This window comes from Macaca nemestrina, chromosome 6 (genome assembly GCF_043159975.1).
Source record: "Macaca nemestrina isolate mMacNem1 chromosome 6, mMacNem.hap1, whole genome shotgun sequence".
Lineage (NCBI taxonomy): Eukaryota > Metazoa > Chordata > Mammalia > Primates > Cercopithecidae > Macaca > Macaca nemestrina.
The window spans coordinates 85,828,132-85,842,853 of record NC_092130.1 but is presented as its reverse complement, the minus strand read 5'-3'; the positions used below and the strand labels follow the sequence as shown (position 1 = coordinate 85,842,853).

At 35.7% G+C, this 14,722-nt stretch overlaps 1 protein-coding gene across 2 annotated transcripts in view; it reads right to left on the bottom strand.

Moving 5' to 3' along the window:
• The window catches only part of SKIC3 (SKI3 subunit of superkiller complex), a 91,525-nt gene that overhangs the window by 33,406 nt on the left and 43,397 nt on the right, over nucleotides 1-14,722 (bottom strand). For both annotated transcript variants that reach the window (XM_011758814.3, XM_024796096.2), the window contains 5 exons: nucleotides 12,168-12,261; nucleotides 9,472-9,549; nucleotides 6,364-6,488; nucleotides 5,437-5,560; nucleotides 721-942 (listed from right to left, as the gene is read on the bottom strand). In XM_011758814.3, the coding sequence (XP_011757116.2) occupies nucleotides 721-942; nucleotides 5,437-5,560; nucleotides 6,364-6,488; nucleotides 9,472-9,549; nucleotides 12,168-12,261 (643 nt within the window). The remainder of the gene's footprint in view (nucleotides 1-720; nucleotides 943-5,436; nucleotides 5,561-6,363; nucleotides 6,489-9,471; nucleotides 9,550-12,167; nucleotides 12,262-14,722) is intronic.

The following is a 14,722-nucleotide window of genomic DNA, read 5'->3' as shown; positions in this document are numbered from 1 at the left end:
AACATACTTTATATCACTTATATACTCCAACAGTCTTTATGAAAATAAGAAGAAAAAAATCAACAATGGATGATTATAAAGTCATGAGATAATTAAGAAAAGTTAAGGAAATTTAACACACTGTGTTCAAACACAAAGAGATTACAAATTATAGGATAAGTAATATTGCATGGCAGGAAGATGACTACTAATAAAAATGACATAAGGAATAAGCTTTATATTAAAATAACTTTAAAAAACCCCAGCAGATTGTTAATAAAAATGAACTCCGAAAGGAAAAGAGACTACAGACACGATACTTTACTGCTAAAAATAAATATAATAATTAACCACTGCTGCTAATGACAGCTTTCCTTTTTTCAAATTTTGAAGAAATTAATGAATCTTTAAATGGCTGAAAATTACTAAAACCATCAATCTAGACAGTACCAGACAACAGACTAAGAATATTACAAACTTGGGAATTAAGAGCTTTAATAGCAAAACAAAGTTTGGGCCTTAACCTGACTAAGGGCCAAACTTATCAATTGAATTAAAAAAACACAATCCTTATAGGTAAAATAATATATATAGTCAGGTCCTGCGTAAAATTGCATAAAACCAGGGTGTTGTTTTCAAATGTATATTCTTACCTTATTTTATAGTATTAATAAAGTCCAAATGTCAAATGCAATGATATCAAGTATAATTAGGTTCCAAGTTCACAAATACAGAATTTACCTGTGAACAGCTTTAGATACTTGTTTTTGCACTGCCACACTGCGACCTTGGAGTGCATAAATCGCTGATGTAAGAAGGCACCTCTGATAATTACTGTCTTTGTGTTTGGTGTGCTTCAGTAACTCATTAAGTGCTGCTTTTGACAGTGTAGCATCCTGCATTGCCAACCCTAGAGCACACAGGGCTTGAAGGCTTTCTGTGGTTGGTTCCTTTAAGATAGAGCTGTAAATATATTTTAAAATTACCTATTAGTTACGACTAGAGTAGTCTTTTTTTGTTTGTTTGTTTGTTCGTTTGTTTGAGAGGGAGTCTCGCTCTGTCCCCCAGGCTGGAGTGCAGTGGCGCGATCTCGGCTCACTGCAAGCTCCGCCTCCCGGGCTCACGCCATTCTCCTGCCTCAGCCTCCAGAGTAGCTGGGACGACGGGCACCCACCACCATGCCCGGCTAATTTTTGTATTTTTAGTAGAGACAGGGTTTCACTGTGTTAGCCAGGATGGTCTCAATCTCCTGACCTGGTGATCTGCCCGTCTTGGCCTCCCAAAGTGCTGGGATTACAGACGTGAGCCACCGCACCCGGCCTATGACTACAGTAGTCTTTATCTGTAACTATTAAAACATTATTTAGTATAAAAAGCAATTTATATAAAGATTCACCAAACTAAACTCAATTTTAAGATTAATATAAAAGCAAATTTCTTGGTGTTTACAGATAGCAATTTCCCTGATTGAAGCAGTTAAAAACATCAATGACTTTTCACAGAGCAACAAAAGCCAAACTTATTTTCTAGTCATTATATCTAAGTGATATGGTTTGGATCTGTGTCCCCGCCCAAATCCCATGTTGAATTGTAATCCCCAGTGTTGGCAGTGGGCCTAGTGGGAGGTGATTGGATCATGAGGCAGAGTTCTCATGAATGGTTTAGCACCATCTCCATTTAGTACTGTATAGTGAATTCTCACGTGATCTGGTTGTTTAAAAGTATGCAGCGCCTCCCTCTCTCTTCCTCCTGCTCTGGCCACGTAAAACATGCCGGCTTCCCCTTCACTTCCTGTCATGATTATAAGTTTCCTGAGGCCACCCCAGAAGCAATGCTGCCATGCTTCCTGTACAACAGCCTGCAGAACCTTCAGCCAATTAAACCTCTTTTCTCTGTAAATCACCCAGTCTCAGGTATTTTTTATAGCAGTGCTAGAACTAACTAACACATTAGGTTTTAGAAACAAATATAAATTAGCTTCTTTGAGTTTCACTTCTAGGTAAGTAATTAGCACAATTTTGCTAAAATATTGAGTTCCAATAATATATTAGAAGGTATAAATAATAAAAAACTCTTCAATTAAAATATGATTTTTATCATTCCGAAAAAGATTTGTCCTATTTGCTCTATGGTATTGAAACTAGCACTTTACATAATAAGTACAAATTGTCTCTATATCCACTATACTCCAAATGAGTATTTTTATAATTTAAGGAGAATTTAGATTTTATAGGTAAACATCTAGCATTTTTTTCCTCTTTCAACTACAATATCTGACTTAGCCTTATGGAGGAAAATCTATTAATGTTTAGGAATCCCGGTTAATTTAAATAAAGAAAATCTTAGCTCTCCACTAACAATCAAACTTATAAGAATTATTATGAATTTTATACTGCAATAAAAATAAAGGAATTTTTTTAAACTTTTTTTTTTTTTTTTTACTTAAGTGGTTTTATTTTATGTGCAAATAATGAACAGATCTACTTTCCAAAAACAGGAGCTTTTTAAAAGAAAACCACATAATAACTTTTAAAAGGCACTGGAATTCCTCTGCTTCTAGATCATTGCTAGGCGAGAAAAATAAAGTTTGTTGTACCAGGAATCACAAGTTAGGACTGAGTATTCTCCAAAGTGGAAATTCTAGAGTGTAATGTCACTCCAGGCAAAGACTATTCAGTTCTCATCCCCAAATTCCTATCAGAAGGGTTAAACCAGGTCAAAACAGTCCAGCATAATTAGGCTTCATCAAACAATGTCATTATGCTCTTCTAAGATGCAAGTAAACCAAAATAGGAAATACTAAAATCAAAATAATATTTGACACTGTCATACAAATTGTTAGTTCTTTGTTGTATCCCTCCTTCTATAACATTAATAAGGGGAATATTTTACTCAAAAAATATTTTATTTTATACATCGCTAGCCATGAATTTTTGCCATTAGTTATTATACAGATGCTGCCTAGTGCCATTATCCAAATGGCATAACCATTTTACGTTCACAATTCACTTCTATAGTTACAAATAGAATTTTCATGATTTACCTAAGTACATCTATCAGTGAAGATTTAACACGGAGATGCAATCTAACATCCATAATATCTGATGTTGTGTAGATGGCAATGCAGGAAAGATATATTTTAATTACTTTTCATTTAAGTGATCTTATATAAAAAATAAACTAATAATTTAGCAGGTCCAAGTTTTAAACAATGCTCATTGAAATATAACAGAAATATTTATAACATTATAAAATGTCACATATCTACCATTACCTCTTTGGACTATTTTTGGAAGGGGGAAATTAAGAGTTTTATACTTCATTTTGACAAGCAGGTATGAAATCATGAATTTTCTGAGGCAGCTCTGAAGTAAATAGCTTACGTAAAGTATCCATAGTAACTCTTTTTACAATAAGAGTTAATACATATGTGTCCAAATATGGAAGTATGTCAGTCAGTGTCATGTCTAGCAAATAACCATATGGCTAATGGGTACAACTAAAAAAGCCAAAAAGCAAATAGTAAAATACAAATTTCAATATTGATAACAAAAAAAGAAATTCTAATTTGTGCCTTGCTCAATGGAAAAAAAAACTACCTAATTTAATACTTATTAATAAACAAAATCTAAATTATGACTGAAATGACTACATTCTAATATTAAGCAAACACGTGCTGAATGCTCAATACCTGTATGTTGTATTTTACCATGTTCTCAGGATTTTACACATGGTTATTTACTATCATAAAGTGTATAAAGTTGGTAACCAGATTTTTTTCCCATAATGAACTAAATCCTGTTCCTCTTAAATCAGTGCCTAGAACACTGCTCAGTTCCCAACATATGAATGCCAAACAGCAGCAATATAGGTTAAGTAACTGAACTTTTCATAGAAAGAAAATCAAAGAAAAGAGTGCCAATGGGCAGAGATGGAAGCAGTTGGTAGTGTCAAGCTTGGGTGAAGACACGCAGAAAATCAAAAACAAAGAAAGAAACATAAAAAACAAAAAAACTAGGCTTGGATCCAACAACATAAAACGTAGGGGTAAAGGTTTTCCTTCACATAGGTGAAGGGGAAAAAAAGATTACATTGTTATTTTTTCTCCCACTTCCATTTCCTGTCTTAAGCAGTAACCAAAGACAAATCTAATGACTCTAATATGGGGTTACTTTTGCCCTTGATAACTGCAGTCATCATTAGTATCTATGATTCTTGTCACCAAGCCATTTGCAAATTTAAGTTCTCAAAACATGTTATATATAACCATAGATACATGTTAAAAGGATATAGGCATGTAAAGTGACAGGATTTTCTTTTAAATGGGTTGGTTTTTCCTAACCAGCAAAGAGGAAGAAAAAAAAATTGCTTATTTATTAGACAAGGAAATGACTGTAATGGCACAGGATAAGGCAAAGGCATTACATCAGATAAACGCATGTCAAGTTTATCCTATAGAACTGGTTCTCAACCAGTACCATCTAACCATCTCTATCCCCCCACCTTTGGAGATGAGGTAGTTACAGAGGCAATTTTTTTGTTGTCACAATGACTGAGGGGTGCTAATATTACCACTTAGTAGGTGGGAGGCAAGGATATAAGCTTTTTGCAATGGGAGAATATCTCTGTACCATGAAGATTAGTACCACTCAAAAATGCCAATAAAACACTCATTGAGGCCACTGTTCAATAGCATGCATTAATTACTACTGCTTGTGAAGGAATTAAGGCCAATTTTCTAAAAAACTAATCTTCAAGAAGTTAGAAAATATTATATAAGTAACCACAAATAACACAGGTCGTTATTTTATTAACTTACTCCAAAAACACAGAAATAATTTTAAGTTTTGTTACTCGTTTTTAAAAAGATTCACATTTTTTTTTTTTTTTTTTTTTTTTTGAGACAGAGTCTTGCTCTGTCACCCAGGCTGGAGTGCGGTGGCCGGATCTCAGCTCACTGCAAGCTCCGCCTCCCGGGTTCACGCCATTCTCCTGCCTCAGCCTCCCGAGTAGCTGGGACTAAAGGCACCCGCCACCTCGCCCGGCTAGTTTTTTGTATTTTTTAGTAGAGAAAATGAACCTTTTAACAGGTTATCGTGAAAAGGAAAGAAGAAAACATCTCTTTGGGAATCCAAGAAGCCAAAAAACAAGGCTTCATTACAACTATCTTCATTAAAATTTTAGGATACTACTTATCAGGTGATCAGATTATCTTTAAAAAAAATACGCAACAGAGTATAGGACAGTTTTGAAAGATCCAATAGATCAAGGGCTAAGAATTAAATTACAATCTGTAGCTCCACCTGTGACTATCAATTCAGAACCAGGTGGGCCCAATCCCTTTTGTTCACCCAGAAGTTCCTAAAGCATTAAGAACTTCATTTTACATTACTCCAAATCTCAACCCAAATATTTAAGTATCTGGTCATGTTAAATGTTGATGTCAACTATACATACCATTTAAATAGCAATGTCTTGGCTACATCCATTTTTCCTTGTTTATATTCAGTTATTGCCAGAGCTGTCAAGATATGCGCTTTGTCTTGCTCTGATTCAACAATAGACAAGGCTCTCTCATAGGCTGTTACATAAAATTGAAAACAAACAAAACAATATAAAAGCCATCCTGATTGATGAAGCATGGGATTTTTTCTTTTCGAATCCTATTTTTCAGAAAGGTCTAAATACAATTACATCTTTGTATTCTCCTGTTCTCAAGCAGATAGAATAAAAATTTATAATAATCTAACTTGTTTTCAGTGTTCCAAGGTGATTCTCAGGTATCATTAGGATTATTATGTGACAACCTCTAACTTCTACCTTCAGAATCTATATGGGAATCTAGGTCACTGTCTTTAAAGGCCAAAGCAGAGGCCTGCAGCCACTGAGATATCACCAAAATTCCCACGTGCAGCCAAGCAACTCCATCAAGCAGTAGATACTTAAATGCTCTATACACATGTGGGCTAAGCCCATACATGTGAAAATGCATCATTTAACATATTTGGAGAAATCAAAATATATTACTAACATGGTTGAGGTCTTCATTTATCAGAAATTATTATCTAAGTAGTGTAGAGCAGTAAACATTTGCTTTCAAATGCTAAGTCACATATTTGTCATAAGTGATCTTGGGCCTCAGTAGCCTCATTTGTATAATACTCAGCTCATAACACTACTATAAAGACTACTCATCATAACAACATTCTAAATGAGGTAACAGATAAAAAGTGCCTAGTATTGTTCCTGACTCCTAGTCAGATTTTAATAAACATTGCAACCCCCACCCCATCTCATTATTACATCTTTCTGTATGTATGCTCATCATGATTAAACTCAACTCCAGAAAAGACATGTCCTTTAGCTTCAGGGCAATATTCTTACCTTTGCTGCTCTCTTTATAAAGCCCCTTCATGAATAAAGCCAAAGCAAAACCTATGATGTCTTCTAACTCTTCAAGGGGTGTTGACTTAAAAGCCTGGATAGCTTTATCATATTCGCCAATGGAACTAAGAAGTAAAACACAACTTACTTTTAATATCAAAAGTAATTCTGGCATGTATCATCAAAATACAGAGATACAATTACACTAAGTTGGGCTGGGCGCAGTGGCTCACATCTGTAATCCCAGCACTTTAGTAGGCTGAGGGGGGCGGGGGTGGATCACAAGGTCAGGAGTTCGAGACCAGACCGGCCATCATGGTGAAACCCCATCTCTACTAAAAACACAAAAATTAGCCCGACATGGTGGTGCATGCCTGTAATCCTAGCTGCTCAGGAGGCTGAGGCAGGAGAATCGCTTGAACCCGGTAGGCGGAGGTTGTAGTGAGCCAAGATTGTACCACTGAACTCTAGCCTGAGCAAGACAAAGCAAGACTCTTCTCAAAAAAAAAAATAATACTTTACACTAAGTTTCTTCTGATAATTTCATGTGTACTTCCTTTTTTATAGTGGTCTACTAAATTACAAATTGTCTCTCCCTTTTTTTTTTTAACAAACTTTAATTAAAATCCCAAATTATAAAAACAATTTCAAGTTGACTTTTATATGGATCTCTAATTTTTTTAAGCTTAATACTTAATTAAATATTACCCTATGAGTATGGTTCTAGTATCTTTGCTAAGCTTAACAAGTCATAAAATGCCTAGTCAGAATCAAACCTATCTTTTGTGTAAACTGTTTATCTGCACATTTTTCTTTTTTGGAGGGCATATAGACACACTAAAATTCCATGAACAAAAATATTATTCTTTTTTGTGTTTAAGAGGGAGGAGGCCGGGCGCAGTGGCTCACACCTGTAATCCCAGCACATTGGGAGGCCGAGATGGGCGGGTCACTTGAGGTCAGGAGTTCAAGACCAGCCTAGCCTGGCCAACATGATGAAATCCCATCTCTACTAAAAAAATACAAAAGTTACCCAGGCGTGGTGGTGGGCGCCTGTAATTCCAACTACTGGAGAGGCTGAGGCAGGAGAATCACTTGAACCCGGGAGGCAGAGGTTGCAATGAGCCGAGATCAAACCACTGCACTCCAGCCTGGGCAACAAGAGAGAAACTCCATCTTAAAAAAAAAAAAAAAAAAAAAAGGGAGGAAAATATAAACTGTAATATATACTAAAGTGCAATACTTATTAATAACAGAAAAATAACTTGTTTTTGCTTAAAGATAAAAGGAACTTGTATAAGCTCAACCGCCATCATCTGAAGAGATTTAAGATTCTTCTTTTTGGTATCCATCACCATAATCTGAATCTGTTTTTATTTTTAATATGTTGTGGAAATCTTTTTACAAAATCTTTTTAATCTTTGAGGATATGAATGGGGGCTAAAAATATAGGCAACCTTCACTTATAAATAAGTTTTTAAAAAGTGAAAGAACTTACAAAATCAATACTTAAATTTTGATAAAGGAAAGAGGACTACCTTAGATTGTTTATGGATACATACATATATATTGAAAGTATTTCTTTAAATGAACACTATCTTCTAAGATGTGCGTGCTTTTGTGGAGAAAAGAATGGAACTATGGAAGGGAATGTGGGTGCTTCAATGAATCTATCTGAATTTTTTCTGGAAAAAGTAACCTAAAGGTTGGGCGCGGTGGCTCACACCTGTAATTCCAGCACCTTGGGAGGTCAAGGTGGGCGAATCATAAGGTCAGGAGTTCGAGACTAACCCGGCCAACATGGTGAAACTCCGTCTCTACTAAAAATACAAAAAATTAGCTGGGCGTGTTGGTGGGCACCTGTAATCCCAGCTACTCAGGAGGCTGAGGCAGGAGAATCTCTTGAACCCTGGAGGTGGAGGTTGCAGTGAGCCAAGATCATGCCACTGCCCTCCAGCCTGGGCAACAGTGCAAAACTCCATCTCAAAAAAAAAAAGAAAGAAGAGTAACCTGAAACAAGCTGACAGAATTTTAAGATATAATTTGATTGGTGAGTTTTTATTAAATTATTCTATTATTCACTGCATGTTTGCAAATTTCATACATTTCATAAAAGTAAATTTTAAAAAAACAGATAATCTGTTTTCAATTGAAGGTATACATTTTCTTCTAAAATACTTACATTAGTACTTAGATTATATAAAACATCAAAACTAAAAAGAACAGATACTTTATTCCATACAATATATCTGTCCTCTACTTCAAGAAAATCTTGGAACTGACAGCTCTTTCAACTTTTAAATATTTTTTCAACTTTTAAAAATTAACAGTTTAAATGATTAAAAGGAGATGCAGTCAGAACAGTATAATTTTCCAATTCTGGATATTTTTCAAGTACACAGTTATAAAAGAAAATAACCGGCTACCTAAGGTCTACCATGTAGCTCCTTAAAAGATGTGGCACTAATCCTAAAGCATCAAAGTATAGTTTTAACAGTGTTTTGCAAACTGCACCATTCAAGTTTAGAGTACGCTAGGATGCTGCCTTAACTTGAATCAAAAACCTTCCTCCTACAATACTTCCATCCTCTGGTGTTAGTTCTACCCTCTAAAACAATTGGTTCTTAATCTTTCTTTCTTTTATTCTTTTTTAGAGTTAGAAGTCTCTGAAAAACTGAGGAAAGATATAGAGCTCCTTCCTCATCCCCAAAAGGTACCCACACAACAATTTTTGTGTACTATTTCAAAGGGGTTACTGGACCCCTAATGTCCATCCCCAGTTTAAGAATATATAGCAAATTAGAATAAATCTAATTCCTCTTCCAATTAACTAGACTTCTACTATTACAGATGGCCACTACCTCTCTTCCAAATGTTCTCATCTCCAGTCAACAAACCATGAGTTCTAAATCTGCTCCATATAAAGCACACCGGGGTTAGTTAGCATTATAGGTACAGGAAACTGTTAACGGAGCCTGTTTCTGTGGAAATTATGTATCCTACATGTCCCACTGTTCTGGGAACTAGTCAGCATATCACCAGTTCTATAGCTTTCACCAGAAAAATACAATCAATTGATAGACTTAATGGAGAAAAAAATATGCTTACCATAACAATCTGCCGTAATTTCTTACCGCAACATTATAAGTATCTTGGTCTTCTGCACTCTGTAACAACAAAATTGCCCTTAAAAAAAAAAAAAAATCAAGGTATTTTAATTTATCTCTGTGCAATAGCATTCTGTTACCTTCCTCTTTAGCTGAATCCACAGATATTTGTTCATTTAGTTCTACTAATTCTTTGGTGCTAGTTATAATAGCTTATTCATATTTTATTAAGTTGGTACAACAAAAGAACTTACAGATATTTAGATTTTAAACTGTTGGGAAAATAATATCTAAATGACCTCTTAGTAAGTGAAATTATTTATTACATTTGAGCTCTAAATATTCCAAAAATCTAAATATGGGAAATAACTATGTCACAGTTTAAAGTTTTGACATATTTGGAGTTCATAGACAACACTCTTGAAACTATTTATATATTAGTAGTTTGAGTTAGGAAGCCAGGAAATTGAATGCTTTCATGCATCCTTGCTTGTACATACAGAAAAAATATTTAGAGAAAAGTAAGTTAAGGGAAGAGGACTAGTCACTAGAAGTCCCTCAAGGATTGGAATAAATAACCTGCTGACAACGTGTATTTTCTTCTCATGCTCAGTTCCCTATGGGCAGGCAGGGAAATGTCTTAACGACTAAAAAGGGTTAGATATTTAACAAGATTTTTGGTTTTTATTTTCATTCCCATTTAAAGAGGACCGGCAAGGGAGAAATAGCCAATAAAGACTTTCTATCTCCCTGATGTTGCATGAAAAACAAGAATTTGCTAGAGAAGCCTAAAGACAGTATTACAGAGATGAAAAACTATACCCCTATTTAGATTTATGCCTAATTTGTGGTTTCAACCATCAAATACTTGTTTAAAGCAGAAAACAGCAGTGATGATCAGTCAAGAAAGTGGTACACACACCCAAGTGACTGTGGAGATGCCATTTTAAGCCTAAGGTGCAACCAATGTTAAATTCACAATATCTGCAATAATAACGATATGTCGTTTTTATTTATGTCATTTATATATATGTCATTTGCTATTGCAAAAAAAAATAGCAAACACCCTAGCTGCCTAGTTTTCTCTGTTTAAAAATCTTGCTCACTGTTGCAGTCTGTCATATTTATAGTTTACTGTTAAGTTTGTTGGCTTTGAAAGAAGCAAAATAGTGGTTTTTCATATACATTTATTTTCACATACTTCTTTCCATACACACCTGGAAAAATAACTTCTTGATTACACAAGCTCCAGTACCATCTAGTGATTACTCCTTTGAACTACAGAGAGATCCATAAAAGGATATGGGAAAGCATTCAGGACACCTCAATTATTTTTCACTTGACAAGGCTTCCTGTAAATATTTATTTAGATTTAGGGCAATAATGTGCCTCAGAGATTAGGCAACCAGGTCTTTTTACTTTTCATCTAGTAGTTGGTCATGAGATCAATAGTTATTTTCTTATCACCTATCCATTAATTTATATAGAAATTTATGTAGATTTCATTTCCTACCACTCTCCAGCTGGTCATTCCATTGTAGCACACTGGCTTTCTTATTCTGTAAATATGCCAAATCTACTCCTCCACTTCTCCACTTCTCTTGCTGCTCCTTCTGCCTAGAATCGTCCTGCCCAGATAAACAAGTGGCTTGTGGCCTCAGTTCACTGAAGTCAGGCCTCAACTGCCTCCTTAGTTAATCTATCCATTCTTAAACTCACCTGAAATGTCACTTCCTGCCCTGCATTCTCTGGCCCTTTACCCTACTTTAATTTTCTTTCTTAGCAATTATTATCATCACAGATGTTTATTAGCTCATCATGTCTCTTCAGCCACAGAACACACGTTCCATGAGAACAGGGCCTTTGTCTTTTTTAATTTACTGCAAAATAGCCAGTGCCAAGAACACTGCTTGGCACACAGTAGTCAACAAATATTTATTAAATGAATAAATACATAGTAGATATTAAAGTCATTCAAACAAACACATCACAATGTTCTTATTTCTTGTCTCACTGAACACATTTTCAAATCTAATAAAGTTAGATAAGTTCTTAAAAGACAGACTTTTCTAAAAATCTGATACTTTTTTGTTTTGTTTCTTGTTTCTTTTCTATCGATTTCTCTCTCTCAATTTCTCCACCCCACCTCCTTAAGATGAGCAACAAAAACCAAAATATAGCTGAAAATTTGGGATCACATCTTTTCACCTTCTAAGATGTAATAATAGTATACAAGGAAACATCAGGAAAGGAGTCAAAACAATTATTTAGTACCTTCTTCCTGAGAATGAAACTAACATTTGAAAAGCTAAATGATAAACAATGATTGCATTGCAACTGAAGTAGAACTTTGTTCCTTAGTTCCGCTAAAACCAGGTCCTTGTCACACAAGCAGGAAAAGTTAGGCATGCAGACACACTGAAGGGTGAGGGGAACGGATTTATTGGATGAAAAGGAAAAAAGAAAAAAACCTCTTAGCAAAGCGAGAGAGGTTCCTGCTAACAGACCCCCGTCTCACAGATTGATTCCAGGCCACACACACAAGAAATGAAGAGGCCAGGTTCCTCTCTGCCTGCAAATGGCATGAACTCCCCCAGGCTTCACTCCGTTCTCCCAATGCAGAGGCCAGTCAGAGATTCTCCAGGAACCCCTCCCCTCATCTTCCTCCTGCATCTATCACAATTAAATGTAGTTTACCTTTGGTATGCATTTGCTGCTTCCTTTTTGAGTTGCAGATGTTCGTTTAAGTAACCCAACATTGTGAAAGCTGGAGCATAATTCTGAATTCTTTCTAGAAAATGAGAAATATCTTCATTTTTACATATGCATACTGATGGCATTAACAAAATATTAGTTTTATTTTTTCAGTATCTTAAATACCAGATTACCTCTTGAGATCACTCACACTGTTAAGAATAGTGGCCTGATTTTATCTTGAATATAATATGGCAGTAAAAACTTTATTAACTCTTCTAATCACTGAATAATGTTTAATAGTTATATTTGATTTTAGTTGTATTAGTTTTAGTTGTATTTTAGAATTTAAACATTTTTATGCCCAAAGGTATCATAACTTGAAATTACAGTTCTTGTTAAAACCAGTCATGAGATTTATAAAGAAATTCAGTTCTTTGGCTAATTACTTAAGCCTTCCTATGATTAAATTAAGCAATAATTTCTCTTGGTGGTTCTGTTCCAACACATATGTATTTAAAAAAAAAAAACAAAGTCAGTATTGTACACTAGAAACAGAAGGTAAGTTTAGTAATTTCAGTGCAGTATTTTGAAATTTGAATGTCAAAAAACATCATGTATCTGAAACCACCATTTCAAAATTATAACTGAAACAGTGACAGAAATCTGACCTAACTCTATCTTGCTTCTAACCTCCATGCTGTCCTCATTCATTCCTGGGTGTAGGCTAAACTAAAAATAGGAGGAACTTGGTTTATAGTTTATAGATAGAAACAAAGATGACAACAGCCCTTTCCCAAAACAAACTCCTTGCCTGGGGACTAGACCTGCCTTTGCAGGACCAACGAATTAGTCAAAAGATTAATTATGGTTTAGGAGTCCTGCAGCTGGAGGCTACAAGATTCTGACCCTCCCCAAATTGCTCCTGGGGATAACATCACTATTCAGAGCCTGCACTTGATGGATCAGCTGGCATCACCCAGATTGATAAACTGGCTCATCTGATCTTGTGGCCCCCACCCAGGAACTGACTCTGCGCAAGAAGACAGCTTCAAATCCCTGTGATTTCATCTCCGACGCAACCAGTCAGCACTTCCAACTCAGGGCCTGTCCACCACCATCCACCAAATTATTCTCAAACATGCTGATCCCCAAATGCTTACTCGGGGAGACTGATTTCGGTAATAATAAAACTCTAGTCCTCCGCACAGCCGGCTCTGCATTAATTACTCTTTTTCTATTGCAATTCCCCTGTCTTGATGAATTGGCTCTGTCTATGCAGCGGGCAAAGTGAACCCGTTGGGTGATTACCTATCGAAGAAGGTGAAATGTAGAAAAAGAAACATATCTGATATAATCTACTTAAAAGCAGTAGTGGAAAGTAAGCCTTCAAATCCTTTAGATTATTTAACAAAGTACACCGTAACCATATCTTATGATTGTTAGGTTCTAAGATCAACAACTAAGGTTAAAATCATATAGTCATAGTTATTCTTGAAAAATCCTTCAAGTCACAACAGAAAGAGTCAACAAAACTGAGTCAAAATAAGCATGAGGGCCAGGCACAGTGACTCACACCTGTAATCCCAGCACTTTGGGAGGCTGAGGCAGGTGGATCACGAGGTCAGGAGATTGAAACCATCGTGGCTAACACGATGAAACCCCGTCTCTATAAAAAATACAAAAAATTAGCCGAGCATGGTGGCATGCACCTGTAATCCCAGCTAAACGGGAGGCTAAGGCGGGAGAATGGCTTGAACCTGGGAGGCGGAGGTTGCAATGAGCCGAGATTGTGTCATTGCACTCCAGCCTGGGTGATAGAGCGAGACTCCGTCTCAAAAAAATAAATAAATAATAAATGAGCATGAGGAGATCCATGCATTCACATGCCACACCCACCCTAAGGCAAACCTACCCTAAGTGCTGATGTTTGTAAATTAATTGCCTAGTCTACTGCCTCAGGCTAAATGAATGCAGAGTGCCACAATCCCCACAATATCTACAGTGAGGCATTTTCTCTCCTGTTTTTCACAATTTGTCTGATTCTTTATATTATTTGATTGTCAATATTTACTGTTTTCAGTATTCCTGCTTAAACTCCTTGCTTCTTTATTAGTATTTTGTCAAAAGTTAATGAAACTAACATTTTCTTGAGCATCTAGGATATGCCAGGCACTCTGCATAACATTTTGTACAAATCACCTTATTTAAACACTAAGCAATAAATACTTTCCTGTTGAGAATTTTGGTAGCATGCCCAAGGTTTCAATCAAGGCTACTAATTGGTGGAGCAGAGATTAATAACCAAAACCAATGGTAGTTTTATTTTAAAAGGCAAGAAATTATTACAATAGATGGTTAATAAAACTTCATCACTCTGTCAACTTCCTAAACCTAAACGTATTTTTCCAGTATCTTCAAGAAAAATTAGGTGTTAAGTGGGGAAGCTACAGTCACTGGGTTTGGTACTTCATTTATATTTTCTCACCTAGTTCTCACAACTCTACAATCCAGGTATTGTTGTATCCACTATCCAAGCAGCAAATAGAAGTTAAGGG